Source organism: Bombus bifarius, unplaced genomic scaffold (assembly GCF_011952205.1).
Source record: "Bombus bifarius isolate JDL3187 unplaced genomic scaffold, Bbif_JDL3187 scf7180000007986, whole genome shotgun sequence".
NCBI classification, from domain to species: Eukaryota; Metazoa; Arthropoda; class Insecta; order Hymenoptera; family Apidae; genus Bombus; species Bombus bifarius.
In genome coordinates, this window is record NW_022884368.1 from 260,877 (window position 1) to 280,171 (window position 19,295).

The 19,295-nt window shown below is 34.4% G+C and overlaps 6 protein-coding genes across 13 annotated transcripts; 4 read left to right on the forward strand and 2 right to left on the reverse strand.

The window, feature by feature from the left end:
- Nucleotides 1-57: 57 nt before the first annotated feature.
- Nucleotides 58-2,608, forward strand: LOC117205009 (protein immune deficiency). Of its 6 annotated transcripts, none has more exons than XM_033443024.1 (6): nucleotides 58-332; nucleotides 716-790; nucleotides 901-1,076; nucleotides 1,265-1,755; nucleotides 1,837-2,162; nucleotides 2,248-2,608. In XM_033443024.1, exons 4-6 carry the CDS (start codon nucleotides 1,404-1,406, stop codon nucleotides 2,386-2,388), a joined length of 819 nt encoding a protein of 272 aa, XP_033298915.1. In that variant the 5' UTR covers nucleotides 58-332; nucleotides 716-790; nucleotides 901-1,076; nucleotides 1,265-1,403; the 3' UTR covers nucleotides 2,389-2,608. The 6 variants fall into 6 exon arrangements, with proteins under 6 accessions (XP_033298915.1, XP_033298914.1, XP_033298912.1 ...); XM_033443023.1 differs by having other exon boundaries at nucleotides 901-1,008; XM_033443021.1 differs by lacking the exon at nucleotides 716-790.
- A 3-nt stretch (nucleotides 2,609-2,611) lies between these two features.
- LOC117205012 (deoxynucleoside kinase) lies at nucleotides 2,612-4,769 on the reverse strand. Its single transcript, XM_033443029.1, has 4 exons — nucleotides 4,462-4,769; nucleotides 3,952-4,148; nucleotides 3,620-3,869; nucleotides 2,612-3,538 (listed from the first exon to the last, which is right to left on the reverse strand). The coding sequence occupies exons 1-4, from the start codon at nucleotides 4,472-4,474 to the stop codon at nucleotides 3,282-3,284; spliced, it is 717 nt and encodes a 238-aa protein (XP_033298920.1). The 5' UTR covers nucleotides 4,475-4,769; the 3' UTR covers nucleotides 2,612-3,281.
- A 580-nt stretch (nucleotides 4,770-5,349) lies between these two features.
- Nucleotides 5,350-7,857, forward strand: LOC117205006 (adenosine 3'-phospho 5'-phosphosulfate transporter 1). Its single transcript, XM_033443016.1, has 8 exons — nucleotides 5,350-5,381; nucleotides 5,554-5,762; nucleotides 5,838-6,046; nucleotides 6,390-6,614; nucleotides 6,708-6,858; nucleotides 6,932-7,143; nucleotides 7,216-7,341; nucleotides 7,417-7,857. The coding sequence occupies exons 1-8, from the start codon at nucleotides 5,350-5,352 to the stop codon at nucleotides 7,573-7,575; spliced, it is 1,323 nt and encodes a 440-aa protein (XP_033298907.1). The 3' UTR covers nucleotides 7,576-7,857.
- Nucleotides 7,858-8,072: 215 nt separating this feature from the next.
- Nucleotides 8,073-9,408, reverse strand: LOC117205014 (transmembrane protein 216-like). The gene has a single exon (XM_033443031.1). The coding sequence runs from the start codon at nucleotides 8,588-8,590 to the stop codon at nucleotides 8,162-8,164; it is 429 nt and encodes a 142-aa protein (XP_033298922.1). The 5' UTR covers nucleotides 8,591-9,408; the 3' UTR covers nucleotides 8,073-8,161.
- Nucleotides 9,409-10,882: 1,474 nt separating this feature from the next.
- Nucleotides 10,883-12,114, forward strand: LOC117204976 (uncharacterized aarF domain-containing protein kinase 2-like). The gene is made up of 5 exons (XM_033442920.1): nucleotides 10,883-10,984; nucleotides 11,070-11,291; nucleotides 11,387-11,617; nucleotides 11,700-11,816; nucleotides 11,917-12,114. Exons 1-5 carry the CDS (start codon nucleotides 10,883-10,885, stop codon nucleotides 12,112-12,114), a joined length of 870 nt encoding a protein of 289 aa, XP_033298811.1.
- Nucleotides 12,115-12,940: 826 nt separating this feature from the next.
- On the forward strand, nucleotides 12,941-19,227 carry LOC117205002 (ecdysone 20-monooxygenase). 3 transcript variants are annotated; one of them, XM_033443008.1, is made up of 11 exons: nucleotides 12,943-13,316; nucleotides 15,271-15,401; nucleotides 15,841-15,987; nucleotides 16,122-16,320; nucleotides 16,548-16,735; nucleotides 16,818-17,016; nucleotides 17,099-17,261; nucleotides 17,359-17,525; nucleotides 17,610-17,688; nucleotides 17,840-18,037; nucleotides 18,118-19,227. In XM_033443008.1, the coding sequence occupies exons 1-11, from the start codon at nucleotides 13,264-13,266 to the stop codon at nucleotides 18,223-18,225; spliced, it is 1,632 nt and encodes a 543-aa protein (XP_033298899.1). In that variant the 5' UTR covers nucleotides 12,943-13,263; the 3' UTR covers nucleotides 18,226-19,227. The 3 variants fall into 3 exon arrangements, with proteins under 3 accessions (XP_033298901.1, XP_033298899.1, XP_033298900.1); XM_033443009.1 differs by lacking the exon at nucleotides 12,943-13,316 and adding an exon at nucleotides 14,241-14,596; XM_033443010.1 differs by lacking the exon at nucleotides 18,118-19,227 and having other exon boundaries at nucleotides 12,941-13,316; nucleotides 17,610-17,884.
- Nucleotides 19,228-19,295: the final 68 nt, after the last annotated feature.

The window sequence follows — 19,295 nt, forward strand, 5'->3', positions numbered from 1 at the left end:
TTATGTACTAAAGAAAATATAAGAAAATTTTACTTAAATAAAATAAATTATAATTGGAGAGAAAAGAAAAATTTGATTGCGAGTGAAAATATATTAAATCTCGTACATAATAAAATTATACATTTACGTCATATCCTAACGATACGTTTGCGTCAAGTAGTGTCAAGTAAACCATACCACCTGTTGAGTAGCTTCATGACAGTCAAGAGGTTAACAACGAAATAAATTTTATTTAGAAGTGATATTATCATGTATACAAATGAACGCATATAACTTTTTGTGAAATAAAGAAAGGATATTCAGGTTGAAAAACGCACAGGAATCGAGATATTGTAAGTCTTGTAGGACTAAATTAATTTAAATATTTTAAACAAGGAAATTTATCTGAAATGTAGATCCTATACGCATATAAATATTTTGTTTCAAAATATTTTACATCATTCAATTGTATTGCAATTAGCAAAAAGAGAATGCTGCTTTCAATATGAAGCATGATTTTTTAAAACTTTCGCACTTTTATTGCTTTTGGATATTGATAAGTAATGGACATTATTTGAAATGTTACACTTTCATTACGGACAATGTGTTTCGGAAATGATTCATACTGCATTTATATCAAGTTTCATGAGAATGAAATAGCATAAATTAAGCAATTAAAACAATGTTACAAACAATGAGAGGAAATCTTTGTCTATTTCAAATTCGGTTATTCCAGTGTGTTGATAACTATTACTCGCGATAACACCATTGCGACGAACTTTCACTTCTGGAAAACCCAGATTATCTTAAGGTCATTAAGAATTTATATTCATATTCATATTTATATTCTTATTCATATCATTAATATTTCTAATTAATGTTTTTTGTTTGTAACTATTTTTATAAATTTTGGTGTCCTAGATATCGTCGGTTCAGAACATAATGCATGAATAATAAGGAAATAAAAATTTTATTAAAAATAACGATTTTTCTGGGAAGATTTCCTTAACTCAATATCCAAAAGGAAAGGTAAGGATACGAATGAAGAATATGCAAAGAAAATATTGTTAAATATCTGATATTTTAATTAAAATAAGGTAAATAACTCCTTTCATCGAATTGATCTTCATATTGGTATAATATAAAGAATTGAAATATATGCAATTATAAAAGTTGTATAATTATGTAATAAAGAAATTAACAAATGGATATATGTAATTTGTTACGTCCTTGTTTTTCTTTTTTCGAGTTGGCTTTATATTTATAAAATATATTTATTTCGTAGATTACTTTATCAGAAAATGTAGTATTTATCAATCATGATGGTAGTGAAAATATAAAATTTATATTATGATACTTCTATCATAAAAAAAAAAGATAGCGAAGAGGTACTTCTTTTGAAAGGCATTTGAATTTCGAGGAAAATGCCAATACTTTCAAATTTATCTCATCGTTTTCATATGTTAACAACCGATGCGAAACCTGATCCACCACGAATACCGATCGAAGGATATACTCACAATTTAGAACCAAATACAGTAAACGGTGATGAAACGAAGACGACCAAATTCGAATCTGTTCCAATTACTACAGAACCGCAATTGAAATTAAAGAACGTAACGTCCCCCGAAAAAGACGACGCAGTACCTATTACGAGCGCCAAGTCTTCTACCGAAAAACAAGATCTGAATGATACGAAAGGTTCCCAAGATGATACAAAAGAACGTAGAAAACCGAATATTAAAACGAAAACAAAATCGAAACAACGCAAATATTGTAAGTATTATTCACTCTTTAAACTTGAAAAAAATCAAATTTGTTAAATTTGTATTAAAGCGATCATGTTTTACTTTACAGCACAAGGAACACATGTAGTGAATTACAATATAATTAATTCAAACGGTGTAAAAATTGGCTCTAAAACTAGTTACATTTGTAATATTAATCAATATGCTAAGAATAATTCTGATGCATCAGAAGAAACATGGACAAAAAATATTCGACAAATGCCAGCAGAAGTAGAACGTTTACGTACTTGTACTGACGAAATTAATTTAGATGATATATTTATAATTAAAACTTATATTGGACATGGTTGGAAAGACGTTGCTAGAAAATTGTTATATTCGGACGGTCAAATTGAACAATTCGAAGAAAATTACAAATTTAGGGGCATAAGTGAAGTAAATTTGATTCCAATATACTATTTCTCGTTTATATTCTTATCTGTATCACTGCAAGTTTTTGTACTAATGACCATATTTCTAGGTAATTTATCAAATATTTCTGGATTGGAAACAAGCTAATACAAAAAATGCAGATATTGGTAATTTGATAAACATCTTATGGATTTGTAAAGAATACGATTGTGCAATACGATTAGCTTCTGCTCGCAGCGAGTCGACATAACGCTTTTTAACTTTATCTTTGTAACAATAAATCTTTGAACAATTTATCTTTTAGTCGAATATATTCCACAAGTAATTATCATATTTATTAGTCAGAAACGAAAATTATTTTTAATTGTATCCAACTTATATTAATTATAATAACTAGAGTAAAAAGTTAACTGCTGTTTCTATCTGTAATGTATATTGTATTAAAGAGTCGTTTTAATAAATAAATTCTATAATAAATATAATATAATATTTATTGTAATACAATCCTATAATATAATCTTCTGATCTTACAATAACATTAATCTTAATTATGCATGTAGTTATCGTCGAACAAGATACAATTAATGCAGATATCAATATAAAGCAGCATAAGTGGGCGTTCTGAGGGCAAAGTCGCGGATAGTACCGTGAGTCGCGACAGACATGGTTATGTAGATATATATTTTTCAGGTACAAATATCTTATTCTTAGGATATCCATTTGCCTACGAAAGCGTGGCTTATCATCCGCCGATTGCTGCTTTGCTTAAGATAACTGCAGTTTTGCATTGGCAACTATGTATAACCTTTCACTGCTTAGTGTTCAGAAATCCATCTTTTTCTTAAATGCAATTATTTAATGTATATATATATATATATTAAATGTACAATTATGTCATATTATGCAATCATTATAAAACGATTGACATAATAAAACCACTTTCCCTTTCTCTCTCACTTTTTGTACATACAGGTATACTTAAAATGATTATATTATATTTCTAGTATATGTACAAATAGAAAGTATGTGCGATTAATGTACAATTAATATATATAAGCAATTCAAATAAGTAATATAAATAAGAAACAAAAAATATTTTCAAGTAATACATACATACATTTGTAACATATTTGTCTTTCTTTCCTAATTCTTCTTTTCCCCTTTTTTACCAAAAATTAAGTCTTTGCAATTTTCAAATTGTGTGACCATTTCTGGTAAACTTTTATTTCCATCTATTATTAGAACTGGTGCTGGTAAGCTAAATAGTGTCTGATGATAGAGCCACTCATCATGAATATTATGAACTTGCTGTAAATATTCTAATGATACACAATTTTCTTCTTTCCTCGCTCTTGTTTTCATTCTCTGATATACAACATCCGGCGATGTCCTCAAATAAACTGCATTAATATAAAGATAATAACTAATATTATTATCAATGAGAAACATATAATTTATATTATGCATTTATGATAACATACTTATTAAATCCGTTACTATATTAACATTCTGTATATACCAGTCATGCCAATCTTCTAAGACCATTATTTCCACCTCTTGTAATAGTTTAGAACGTTTCATAATTTCTATAAAGCACCTGGAGCTAAATACTGATCTTTCCATAATTTTATAAGGCATTGCAGATTCGTAAGTATGAAGTTGCAGCATTGTTAATTGTACATAGGATTGGAATAAGAAACTATAGCGCCTAGGATTTGTGTACATTAATTCCTAAATATTTTAAGCGAATATTTATCAATGTTACATATATTTTTACATGAATAGCAATAAATCTATATTCAAATAATCTTACCAATAAATTTGTTCCAGCAACATTTCGCCAAAGTTCTACTGGTTCTTGTAAAACGATTGTATTGGTAAATTGTTTAAAATGACTTAAGAATGTTGTCTTACCACTTCCTATATTGCCCTCTATGCATACTGTAAATGGTCTCTTGTACAATTTGCAAGCAGAAGTAGTCATTTTTATTAGTAGAAACACAGATTTGCCTTAAGAAAATACAAAAATACGTTATCTTGCAGTAATGATCTTGTAGTAATGAATTGTTCTATTTTTATATGAAATATATCAAATACTAATTACTAAAAATATCGTATTTATATTTAATATGATTACACGCTACTGCTATGCCGCAGTTACAGTGAAACATTGTTTGATAAAATTCCCGCGTAAATTTTCTGTTCAGCTCCCTTACTGGTAAGTTCTTTTAAAGAGGGAGTACACGTAGATAGAAATAGTAGCTCTATAATTTGTCATTCTTCAAATTGTCTTTGGTTGTCTTTTATTAAATTTAATACTTACCTAATGAAGTCATGATTGAGTAATTTTTTTAAACAATTTACGTTATTATATTATAGAAGAATAAAGGTTTTATTTATATTTTTAATCCTCGAGCATTTTATGTTTTCATTTACCGTATAACCATTGTGTAGTTGTATGAAAGATTGGTATATCGATAATTCAAACTTTACTATTACGTGCACTATAATGGATTAAATGCTATATTGCGCAAGTTAAAATATTATTTCATTACATACGCGGATATGCAGATGTATTATTTTTATTACAAAAAAGAATGTATCTGAAACAGTGAAAGCTTTGTATTGAATTGAAATATTTATTATAAGCTAGGAGAAATAAAAATACTCTATTATTGATATGTATACAAAATAAAATAAGATTCGGAATTTTGCATTTATAAGTTAATAAGAGGCATGTATTAAATGATCAAAGTTGTTGGATAAAAAAGTGGAACAATCGAACTAACGTATGTATTTATAGAGCATATATACATCGATGGCCATGATATATGTATATATATGTACATATGTATACGTATAGTTTTTCTGTCAACAGATATGAGTTTGTTGTATCAGTTGGTTGTTAGGAAAATGCAAGTGACTTACATTTTAAATGATGATTTAACGAAATATTTTTAGATACCTTTCAATTATTAGTCAGAATATTATATTGTATTTTTTATTACGGATTTTTGATGAATTCTATATCTTGTTTCTAAATAATTAATTTCTTAAAATGATTTAAATAACATTGTGTATTAAACGTACGCGCAACATGTAGTACATGTAGGGCAATCATAAAATATTTGATGTTGAAAAACAAAATTATGAAACAATCAGTTAATTCATAATCATTTATTTTTACTGAAATTCTATTATAATTGGAACAATGCGAAATTTTTTGGGTGATGCTATAATATGGTAAGTTTTAAATACGAAATTGTTGAAATAATGAGACTGCCATGCATTAACATTATGATTCCCTTTTTATTTCTTTTCTTCTTTCTTTTCCTCTCTCTTCTAAAAAATATAGTACAAATAAATAAAATCCTTGGATGATATTTTTCACTTATTAATATAATTTTTTCTGTAGCATATTGCTACTACTTTCAGTAAGCCTTATATTTGGAGCTAGTGAAATTATTAAGTCTTTTGTGAATACCGGAGAAAATTTTTTAAAAACTTCCTCCTATAATTGGATTATTAAATTATGCTTAAATTTATTGAGTTATGCTACTGTATTATTGCCAGGTTGCCTCATATACAAATATGTTCGTCATACCAAATATATCCAAAGGGGAGGTAAGTGATAGGATATATTAATTAAATGAAAAGAATTTATGAACTTTTATTTAAAATTGTGATGCTTTTAAACAGGCAAAGGGTGCATACCCAAACTAGTACATTTATGTTTTGTGGGTCATTATGAAACAGGACTACTGGATTCATCTTCTTATACATCTACGCCATCGAATCATAGCCAACGTACTTTTACACAAGATGCTTTGTTACTCCTATATTGTTTTTTTGGGTTGCAAATTAGTTATTTAACATGGGGTTACTTACAAGAAAAAATAATGACGCAGGTATAATCTGTTTAATAAAAACACATACACACATTGTAAAATAACAACATTAACAATTTTCAAGTACATGTTAATATGGGATAATGCCCATTATGTACTAAAAACATTCTTAACTTATAGTTTGATCATTGCTAGTCACTACTTCTAGGATATCCAAGGTTTCTGTAAAGCAAAGATTTTTGAATTTGCAACTCTATTTTCTTGAACATAGACTTTTAATACTGTTTCGAGATGATGTTTAAAATGTAGGTTGCAAAATTCATAATATTTTATAAGTATGAATAGTCTAGTTTAATATTATACAATCATTAAAAATTTTTTATGAAAACATTTAATTTTTCAGGAATATGAAGACGTTGCTGGCAACAAGGATCATTTCCAAGATTCACAATTTCTAGTATTTGTAAATCGAATTCTTGCATTCTTAATGTCAGGGTTGTATTTAATAATTCAAAGACAACCACAACACAAAGCACCTCTTTATAAGTATGCATTTAGCTCCTTATCAAATATCATGAGCAGTTGGTGTCAATATGAAGCTCTAAAGTATGTTAGTTTCCCAACACAGGTATTCATCCGTTTAACATTTTGTTTTTTATTTCTTGATTCCAGAATTTTGTTTGGTAATTACGTTTAATTAAATATGGTATATATATTTCAGGTATTGGCAAAAGCTTCGAAAATAATCCCAGTAATGATAATGGGAAAAGTAGTTTCACATACCACATATGAATATTACGAATATGTTACAGCTGTACTCATTTCTATTGGAATGACATTGTTCATGTTAAATAGCTCAGATTACAAAGGCGGTGAGCGCTTTTTGTCATTTACTGTAAATCTACTAATCTTTTTTTTCTCTAATTATTGTTTCAATGCTTTTAGATGGAGCTACAACTATATCTGGTATTATTCTCTTAGGAGGCTATTTATTATTAGATAGTTTTACAAGTACCTGGCAAAGTGCATTATTTAATGAGTATGGGGTAACGAGTGTGCAAATGATGTGTGTAGTTAATATGTTCTCCTGTTTATTAACTGCGATGTCCTTATTTCAACAATCAAGTTTCCCTCTTATATTTTCCTTTATGACAAAGGTAATTTTAATTAATTAAGGTAATGATAGCAACAATCTCTGATACAACTTTAATATTCTTATTATTGCACAGTATCCTAGGTTCATTGTGGATTGCTCACTTATATCAATTTGTTCAGCAAGTGGTCAATTGTATATCTTTTATACAATTTCTAAATTTGGTCCAGTAACGTTTGTCATTATGATGACTATAAGACAGGTAATTATTTTGTTAAATATATTACTATTAATAAAATAAACAAGCTTACGAGGTATCGTTTTCTTCCTTTTTCAGGGTTTGGCTATATTATTATCTTGTTTGGTATATCATCATCGTGTGACAGTCATTGGTATCATTGGCATTCTACTAGTATTTGGTTCGGTATTCTTACGAATGTATTGTAGCAATCGATTACGTGCAATAAGAAGACGTAGGGCTGCGCAAATAGTATAAAAGTTAATTATGGAAACAAAAAGGCATAGGTACAAATTTCATTAAATTTTGTACATTTCTTTTTTAGATGTACATAAATTTTGTTAGATATAGTTAGAAAAAAGTGATCAATTCATATTGATTATACTATTTTGATAGTTTTCATATATATTTTACAAGCACTGGAGAAAACAATCAGTTATTTTTAAACATCCAGTTTTTAAATCTGTTATTTGATAATGTACTAATGTACTTTTAAGTAAAGTACTTTTAAATACAAATACATACATATATATATATATATATATATATACGTATATACATATTAAAAATAATTAGACAGAAAAATGCATTATTTATTTAAGAAATATTTATTTTATTATAGACAAAAAATGTCATTTTTACAAGAAAAGTATTAATAAACAACATATTGATTGTACGATTTATTGTCTACAAAGTTCATTTATATATAGGAATTTGTAGGATATTTTATTGAAGATTAAAAACATACTCGTTCATAGATTAGATCATTTTTAATTTTTATTAATGTCCAGAAACATACAATATGATGCAATCAATTAAAACTCTTAAGTACTAATGAGGTTGTTTATTCGTCTGGGGACGAAGGTTTGTAAATAGCGACGAGACACAAGATAGAAATGATTAACTCAGATGCTAGAAGTACCAATTGTATGCTACAAAGAATCACTTCTAGTCTGAGCACATAATTTTGCCAAATTAGAAAGTATAACGTTGCCAAGGTGCTGGGTACAGTTAAAATAACTCCGATGAGAATTGGTAATCCATGTTCTGTCAAATTCCCTTTCCTTCCAAAATAAATTCTGGCTCCTTCTGTGATTATAAGTAAGGACAAAAGCGCAAACTCTGCCAATGTTGTATTTGTGCCAGGTGAGGGTAGATTCGCAGCTTTAAAAAAGCCCATACCCAGTTCACATATAGCAAACATACCAAAATAAAAAGAGTTTAGATACATAAGAATTTCGTACGTTAAAGATGAATTGGCTATTGTAGGCATTCTACAATGACTCTTTAACACTGTTAGAAACCTTATGCTTATTAAGTTCTGTCTAATATTAACTCATTCTGTTTTAATGTACCCAATTATGAAAAATGTTGTTCCGTATCCATTATAATTCACACCTTCTCGATGAAGTATATACAATGCTTTTTCCGTTCATTTATTGAATTTCATTTATATTTCATTTCATTTATTCTTAGTTTTCTATGCTACAATGACGATGTCATTCTTGAGTGTTACGCACGCAAATGGAGGTTATTTTTGAATATGTCACAACATGCGTGCATATATGAATATTCAGATCTAGAATAACGTTTGTAGATTATTCTAGCGAATTGTTGATAGGTGTTCTTAGTTAACTATTGATCATAAATATATAAAGCGAAGATCATAAAGATCAAGTTTGGTTAAGAAGGTGTAAATACAACCGAATTTCTTAGAAGTAAAGTAGTGTAGTAATCATTTCCATTGTTTTCTTTGAAGCTTTTATCTTTCGTTACGTTTCCTTGATTATACATATAGTATTTCAGTTAAGAAAGCTTATACATCAAAGAAAAGTTTAGCAGACACCCACTTTCACGAAAGGAATAACAACCGACTCGTGATTCACATTTCATGAATATACCGAGCAGTGCTACCAAATGAGGAAACAAGAAATGTATGTAATTTGATTACAAAATTTGAATAACATATGCATGTACTCTAACATGCATGTATAGATTTCGGAGGTATATTAACATGACTTCAGTATGTAATATTGAATGTTAATATGTATTTTAACCTTTACAAATAGAAGTTGTTATATCTAAAACGATATCTTTATCGAAATATATAATTTGAATGAACCCATAAAGACTATGGAAGAATGGATTAATTTGAAAAATGAAAAGTTTATAGAAGTAATCGATGGGTAATCTATCATGACAGAGCCACCATCCGAGTGCGATGAATGATCTGCGATGGCTTTCTATTCGAACTTTTCAAGAACATTTCGTTTCAACAAATTCCTTCAAAATCTTGGAGAAAAGTGGCAAAGAAAAAAATATGTAACCCCGATACGATTTCATCGATCGATAGCAAGAAACGTTAGCAATTTTGAAAGTTCAAAGCGAGTGGTTAAAGCTGTTCTTATCTTGTCTTACAAGCCTCAGCATCGAACGCAAATTTATGAAAACGATCTGTTGGCAAAGAACACGGAATACGAAAGTTTCTTTGATATAATCTTAATCGTGGCAAGAATTCTTGTGATAGGTTCTATTCTTACTGGATTGACTGTCGTATATTTGATCACACGTTTTACACATGGACACGTGTTTCCGATAATCCTTCGGAAAGGTAATTATTCGTTAGTCAAAGGAAAACATATATCGTTCGCAGGTTACAATTGCAGGTATCGAATTTCTCGGGCCAATTTTTATAAAATTCGGTCAATGGGCGTCGACAAGAAAAGATTTGTTTCCTGAAGATGTTTGTCGTACGCTGTCATTATTGCAACATAACGCTTCCGCACATTCTTGGATTTATACAAAGCAATTGCTTAAAGCCATATACGGCTCGAATTGGAGGAATATATTCGTAAAATTCGAACACGAGATGCCTATCGGATCAGGGTGTTGTGCTCAGGTATAAAAATGAAATTGGATCGATCAAGTTTGATCGATAGATCGTATTTTGTCCGTTCATTCGATTTGATGAATCTGTCCGACCGGCAGGTGTACAAGGCATGGGTAGATCTGAATGCTCGAGTGGATGTAACGCGAAAACCTGAAATACCTGCATTTATTCAAAGTAAGCCATTTAAGCACGATCTTTTCTTTCATCTTATCTAACACATTGCTACACACGCCTCTGATCAAACTTCAACGAAACTTTCCAGTCATACGAAAAATAAAAGCTCTAATGCTTCCGTAGTTCTTAATACGTATATATATAAGTGTATAATATGTCGTGAATCTTGTTGCAGTTATCGAATATTTAAAATTTGGCTCGTTAATCAGTTTCATTGGTAAATATACGAAAAAAATTAGTTTTACTATATCGAATTGTAAACGTTTCACGTGACATAAAATAATTTCAGAGAAAACGTTGAATATTGACGAAACAGATGAGAACGTTAATGCATATGTAAGTCGGAAGCTACAACCGGTAGCGGTTAAGATTTTACATCCTGGAATTAAAGGACAACTAAGGTATGAGATATACCATGGTCTAATGGAAAATAATAACCAATCTTCCTGAATCTCTGCATCGTTTTTCTTTGTCGTTTAATTTAGAAGAGATCTTTGCATAATGAGAGGGATTTGCAAATGCGCGACATATATCGTGCCTCAATTGCAATGGCTCAGTCTTAACGATTGCATCGATGAATTTTCACAAATAATGGAAAATCAAGCAAGCTTCACGTTCAAGTTTAATTGCTTAGATCTTATAGTGCTATTTAAAATATTTGTCCTTATATACTAACTGTTTTGTAAAGGTTGACATGAATTTGGAAGCACAGAATTTGATTCAGTTTTCGAAAAATTTTTCGAGGAAAAAGGATGTCATATTCCCCCGGCCCTACACAGATTTTACACAGCGCGAAGTTCTCGTGGAAAGTTTTCACGAAGGTTTTCCGATTTCCGAGTATCTCGAAGATCACGATACAACATTGCAAGGAAAGCTGGCTAAGATAGGAATTAAAACGATTTTAAAAATGGTATAGCGCGGTCTGTCAACATGATTGGTATCGCGTCGAGTAATTCTCATAGACTTCTTGATTAATTACAACGAAAGTTATCGGGAAAATGACAGGTGTTTAAAGACAACTTCATTCACTGTGACTTGCATCCTGGTAATATCTTGGTACAGACAAATCGCGAACCTATTGGAAAAATTAGCGCCTGGTTTTGGAAATTTATCGATCGGAAGTACTTACCGACTTATCCACGCTTGGTCATACTCGATTGTGGTTTGGTAGTGTCTCTGAACGATCGCTGTCGGCAAAATCTTAAGAATGTCTTCCGATCGGTGCTCATGGGAAACGTACCTACATATATTTCTTACTTTTGCCCTCTTTCTATACCTTTACCTTTCTTCCATTCACCTCTTCATTTATTTATTTCAGGGTGAATTGGCAGCGGAATACATTCTGGAACATAGTTCGCGCGTATCCCCCGACCCAGACGGTTTTAAGAATACAATGAAAGATATCGTAAACTCGCATCTTCGAAGTAGAATCAATGTAATCTTAAAACATTTTCAAAGACACGAGTGTACAATGCGAGAAACAATGGTCGAAATCGATGAAAACCCTTTCAGAGGAACGTTTCAAAATGTTACAGGTAGACGTGAGTACCGTTGTGACTGAATTGTTTTCCGCGATGGTTCGGCATCGTGTGAAGCAAGACGGAACCTTCAGCAGCGTGATTCTCAGTATGGTAGTGATCGAAGGCCTCGGTCGCAGTCTGGATCCAAATATCGATATCTTCACAGAGGTTGTGCCGTTCATTTTTACAAGTACAGCGTCGTACGACGATTAAATTGTGAAATATCGTTTCAAGTACTAAAACACGTCGGGAAATTTAGGAAACGAAAGAAACGTTTCATCTGTTGTCAAGACGATCAAACGAGGCTCTGGAATCCTAATGCCGAAAGAACTTGTTACTTTGCAATTGTAAAACGCGTTCGTGCGTTCGCATTGTTCGGTTTTTGAAAAATTATATAACACAAAAGAGAGGATTGTACGTTATACGCGTATAACACGAAGGATTGGAAGAGTAAAGCTACCAAGGAAGAATTTGGAAGGAATTTGTTTTATCGAATACACGCGCCACGATCTTCGTCACTGAATAAAGTCCCGCACGAGAAAATTCCCGTTTTAATAACATGTCATTATACGAATCCCAAGAGGAATTCCAATTTTAAAGCAGACTACACAGAAATTGCGTGTAATCGCAACGGACAGAATTCCGGCGAGTGACCAGTTGCTCGTGATCACTTCCTGGTTGGTCGACTACCTTTCGTACAACGATATACCACCCGTATGTGTGTACATGCGTACGTACACGCATATATATATGGGTAAGTGTTCCGTACATGTTCCTCTCTTCGGATTGCTTTTTTTATACCTTTCGTACGTATCTCATATTTGCGAAAAAATTCGACTTTTGCCTGATCATTGGAAATCTTTGCAACAACATCGATTGTAAATATCGTAAATCGCTTGTCTAATTGTATCTCTGTTTGTATAAAAACCTGTAAACTATAAAATTTTTGTTACACGTCTTACATCTTTAAATATACATATTATTACGTATACTTTACCAAATTTGACGATAGATAGAAGACGATACTTCTTAGTTTTCTCGTCTCCCGTCGCCTTAAAACGATTTATACGTTTGATTTTATAAAATGTAAGACGAGAATTTGCCTGCCTGCTTTTTTATCATAGGAAAATAGATTTATCAATATGATGAATTGCTTTTCATTTCGTCAACGTTGTCACGGTTACGGTTAATCTCATTGGGAGTAGCAAAATCACCATAGTCCATCACCATTATCACCATTACCATCATTACCACCATCACCACCACTACCACCGTTACCACCACCACAATCACCATTACCACCACCGCTACTACCGCTACCGCCACCGCCACCATCACAATCATCTCAACGACGACGACACGATGCGACGTTTGGCGTCTCTTTTTAACTGTACTTCAGACTACGCGCACCCTTCGTAAGTACAAGAACGTCTTGTTTTTATCCACTGGTTGATCATTACCCGTGACACGAATATGCGAATTTAAACAAATCCGTCGATTATCCGGGCACAAGCGGGTCATTGAAACACTCGTTGTATATCGTCTTTTTGCCTCTGCTTCATATTTATGTGAACAAAATCCATTTAAAGCGAGACAGTACACGTATTTAAAATAAATAGTGTGAATCGCATCGTGTGAGCATGTGGTTCTAGTGGTAGATCAGCGGCTTATACCGTGGGAACGAATAATTGGTTTATACTCGTATTTCCTTAGATCAATGATCGTTATTCGAATGCAATGAACCAAACGGACTGAAATCGATTCGATCGTTATCCGTCTCTTAAAAATTTTTCGTTTCTTTCATTTCGTCTCATCCAGTTTAGTTTTTCATGGAGTTTATTTAGTTGCTCCAAAGACGGTCTGCATCGATTCGCACAGATAGACGTTACGCGAGAATAAAATAATAGAATACTCGAATTCGGAGTGTTAACGAGTCAATTGTATCGTAGTTTCGTTTATATTTTCTGGATAAATCGTAAAATTGTAAATTTAATAGTTAGATCAGCCCTTTGCCCGCACGACCGATACGCTGTACGTATACGTACGGCGCAAAAAGAAATTTGGCTATTAATCAAAGCAATATACGTATCGTTCGATGCGATGTTACATAATTTTTGTCATTAATCGGTTTGTTACGTGTTTCTCGTCGATCTTAGAACGTTGAGAGTAGGTATGTATAAAATTAGAAGAACACGGGGGAACGTAGCGAGGAAACCTGTAACAAAGTGACGATGTTAGACATTTCGATTCGACGTTAGATTTAATTAGCTGCCACGGTACCAGTGGACCAACGAAATGTAAGAATCGCGTGTTTTCTTTTCTTTTTTTCTTTTTTTTTTTTTTCTAAAATAACCTGCCGTATTTGTTCGACCTTACTATGTATTTCGAAAATTTTAATAACACGAGCATGGCAAGTAACCCATTTCGCAATGACAACAGGTCTTGGTTACGTGAAACGTATACAAGCCGACGAGCGTGTCATCATGTATCGTATCGTTCACATCGCATCGGTGGGACGGGTATTTAGGCATTTTCTCTCCGATCCGTGTAACAGCTTTGAGATTAGCGAGTGAAAGAGAGAGCAGGGTCATCGTGACGACACGTGTTATCAGCCCACTGCAAATAGAAGAAACCGCCGGTCCGTAAATAACACTGGGACAGTCAGTCAACTTCGAATGGACTCGGAGCAGCGGTGGTGCGTCATTTTTTTTTTTTTGCCAACGACTAGTTGGATTTATCGCGATCCGCGTTCCTTCCGCGAGCGGTACTAACACGCGCTTCGCTTCTCCTATATTCTCTCGAAGCGTAACAAACTCTCTCTCTATCAGTTTCCTGTTTCGCGATCGTTCTCCATAGACCGGTCGAACGAACCCCCTACCTATCTAGGATCGAACAGTTTTACACCGGGTCTCAACTGTATACATACCTACTCGTGTTTTACGCGACACGGTCGATCGTTATACCTCGCGGTTACAGTTCGTCGATTCGAATTTTTCGGCCGCGGCAGCCAATGTCACATGGAAATATATAAATAACCGCGATACTTAGCGTTTGGTATGCGCGTGTCGAGTTTGCGACTGTTTTCTCGATATATCCCTTTATCGTCGAGATAACGAACGTCTATAAGAATAATAATTGTTTGTCAAGTCGCGTCGCGTCACGTCGCGTCGCGTCACGTTGCGTCGCGTCGGGTTCAAGTTAAAGATTCGAGAGCCCGCGAGATAATAAGCGCGCAATGTGTACTTCTCGCTCAAAGATCCGTATCTCGTAACATGATAACGAAGCTTCAAAATATTTGTTTTTCCATTCGAATAATCGCGATCGAACGACAATATTCGTAAGTGGGCGATTTTGTTCCTGCTTTTACAGGAGTGTCGAGATGTTACTCTCGAGCGCTTGGTTCGAAGTACTCGCGGTAACTCTTTTGACGATATTGATCTTCGCTACTAGCTATCGGCCAGCATGGTGGTTTTGGAGCGGCACGTCTCAAAAAAGCAATGGTAAGTTTCCCTGAAAATAATAACGCTTTCGTCGGGTTCGCGCTATGAAAATAAATTTGTACGTTCGCACGGATCGTTGATCGCGCGCTAATCAAGTAGAAAAGGTACGAAGAACGTGCACGTATGTAATTGCCATCGTATCATAGGACAATGTTTAATTTCTTTTTTCGACGCCACGTCGTGTTCGAAGGTCGAAGGAAAATGATATTTCGTGTATGGGCGGCCTTCGATTCGAAGCGCTGCTCGTTTGTGTACAGTATACAATCACAATCCCCTTTCTAACTATAAACCTCGTGGTTCGATGCGATCCTGTTGCTCGCCTGAGAAATTATTGCTCGCCGCTTGATACGCTCTATAGTACATAGATCGATTCGAAGGTTTCGAGAAAATCGCTTTCTTTCCGCGCGATCGTTTATGTTTTTGTGCGATCTGTTCACAGTACAATCCGGCGAGGAGAAGGACGATAAGAAGCGCGAAGCGGTAACCAAAGTACCGGGACCGTATCCTTTACCGATTCTCGGAACCAGATGGATCTTTTCTTGTATCGGCTACTATAAGCTGAACAAGGTTCACGATGCTTACAAAGGTAAGAAATTTGGCCCTGGTATACGCGTCGCTTTCGTTACGACACGAAACATCGAGTCTTGTAGCGAACAACCGATTCCGATTCGCAATACCTACACATTTTAACATAGCTGATCGTTTCTGATTCAAGAATAGATTTGAACAAACGATATGGACCGTTGTGTAAAGAGGAAGCATTATGGAACTTTCTTGTTATCTCCGTATTCTCTCGTCAGGATATCGAAACTATTCTCCGCCGAAATTCCAAGTATCCGCTTCGGCCCCCACAAGAGGTCATATCCTACTATCGACGAACTCGTCGGGATCGTTACACGAATCTCGGTTTGGTCAACGAGTGGGTATCTCCTTTATCTCCCTTTTTTTCTTTTTTTTTTTTTTGATTTTTTTAAGGACGAACTTTCTCTGCGTGCGTGTACACATACGTAATAAAATAAAAGGGGAAGGATAAAGTTCTTCGTAGAAGCGTTTACAGTCGTAAAATATCTAGAAGCTTAACGCATCGATAGGAGAAACGAGAAGGTTGCTGTTAATTTAGATTTAAACGAACGAATAATTCGACAGACAGGGACAAACGTGGCACGACCTTCGGTTAGCTCTTACGTCAGAACTGACGGGTGCTAATACCGTTCTTGGCTTCTTCCCGGCTTTGAACATCGCCGCAGATTCATTCATCGAGTTGATTCGTCGACGAAGGACGGGATATGAAGTAATAGGTTTCGAGGAGCTTGCCTACAAAATGGGACTCGAAAGTAAGATATATTTTACCGCGGTAGTGGTTATCACGCACGTAACGCGATCTTTCACTTGGATTCTGTATTCGCTTCGGTCTAGGCACCTGTACTTTGATCTTGGGTCGACATTTGGGTTTCTTAAAGCCAGATTCCAGCAGCGAGCTCGCCGCGAGATTAGCCGAAGCCGTCAGGATACACTTTACGGCCTCGCGGGACGCCTTTTACGGATTACCGCTGTGGAAATTATTACCAACTTCCGCGTACAAACAACTGATAGAAAGCGAGGACGAGATATACAAGTACGTATTGGCTGGTTCGTGGCGGTATCGCGCGAATAGATTGAAAATTCGATGGGTCTTATACCGATATGCTGGCTTTCAGTATCATTTCGGAGATCGTCGAAGCCACTATATTGGAGAAGCGAAACGACGCTAGAGACGAGTCGGTCGAGGCTGTTTTTCAATCCATTTTAAAGCAAAAGAGTCTCGATATATGCGATAAGAAGGCGGCTATCGTTGACTTCATAGCGGCTGGTATACACACGGTGAGAACGTTATTTTTTTTTTACTGCATCTCGATGCAGTTCGTCTTTACAATACCTTCTCATTTTTGCATGCTTACCGTCTCATGGTTGTGCACAGCTAGGAAACACTTTGGTGTTTCTATTCTATCTGATCGGGCGTAATCCAGATGTACAAGCTAAACTTTACGAGGAGACCTATTCATTGGCACCGCCTGGCTGCGATTTGACGATCGAGGATTTACGGCACGCCAAGTATCTGCGCGCATGTATCACCGAATCATTCCGGTGCGTAACGCGCGACGCATTTCTTTTCTAAAAAGATTTTAACTTGTGTTAACGTGTGGCTGCATTATGTCGTTTCGCATTTAGAATGATTCCAACGACAACCTGTATCGCTCGCATTTTGGACGAACCCATCGAACTAAGTGGTTATCATCTTACTACTGGAGTGAGTAACGACTGCGGTGCTTCTGTTTGTGTTAATCAGAAACCAGTTCTTTAGGGTTATCTCTTTTTTCCTTTTTTTATTTTCTTTTCTTTCGCTTCTCTTTTTTCTTTCTCGTCGTTCGATCATCGTTTAATCATCGTTTTTCTTCTAGACAACGGTCCTTTTACACACTTGGATAGCAGGCATGAACGAAGAGAATTTTAAAGATGCCGGAACATATTTTCCTGATAGATGGCTAACGCCTGTCAATCCTCATTCACCGTTATTGGTTGCTCCTTTTGGAACTGGAAGAAGGATATGCCCGGGCAAGCGATTCGTGGATCTCGCGTTGCAGCTTATTTTGGCGAAGGTACGTTTTCATGCGCGATACATTTTGAAACGCGTTTGGTGTTGCATCGTTATACGTTCAATTATCTAATTTTGTCGCAGATCGTACGGGAGTTCGAGATCATCGTGGAAGAAGAGCTCGATCTGCAATTTGAATTTATTCTCGCGCCAAAGGGTCCGGTCTCCCTTGGCTTCCGTGATCGTTCTTAAGAAAATATAACGAACCGAATGCTTGTTTAAATATTACCGAAATCTTGCATCGTCGTTTTTTCGTTGGCGATCGTTATTTTATGTTCGTAGCCTATTCGTAGAATGATTTATTCGTTGTAAATAATTTTTCTTCGTCCAATTCGGAATACTTATCGTTACACAGTATACGGATACATCATAATAGCTTTTTACATTTCATCGCGTGTACTTTGGAATCGTCTTATTCTTTAACTATCTAACTGTATTCAACTACCTACGAATTTTTGCTACATCGTTGTACAGAATGTGCCGTGTAGGAATAAGACGATTCCGAATATAGCGCGAATATAGGACGTTGCCGTTTTGATCCGGTATTAAAATCTCTGCTTTCAACATATAGTTACATAATACATATTTATTTCTTTTTTGTTATCAACGACACTCGCGTGTGTACTGTGCGAGTTAATCGATTATTAGTGATTTCCTATGATACATGCGTGTATGTAATTGAATTCGAAAAGACTGAAGGTAATTATTCGATACATTAGCTAGTGTATACGATGGCTACAAACTCGCGTACATATAACTTATTTTTTGCATTGTCTTGTTAATCGCAATTTGACAGTTCAAATCCAGATTATGATAATTGCGTTTCACGCGATGCGAATAACTCGTATCATTCGGCAAACACCGTTTTCGCGATGCTTTAGTAAGTTTCTGTAAAGCGTAACGTCATATATGCATATTGTATCTCCGGAAATTTTTACATAACGGTTGGCGTCATACGTACAGGGTATTTTACAATAGTCCTCGTACCTCTGAATTTCTCACATCGCAGCAATTGTATTTTATTTAGTACCCGAAGGGATACCATAAATATTAGGTCATCGTTTAACTTTTCACGACCTTTCAATCTCTCACATCGAAACATTGTAATTTCATACTGCGATCTAATATCTTTCAAACGAGTGCCATTGTCTTCGATATATGTATATGCTTCTGAATGAACTGATATCTAATGAATTTACGGTGACTATGTCGTCATCCTCGACATCAACGATCCCGACACGACTTCGATGTTCTATGTCAAA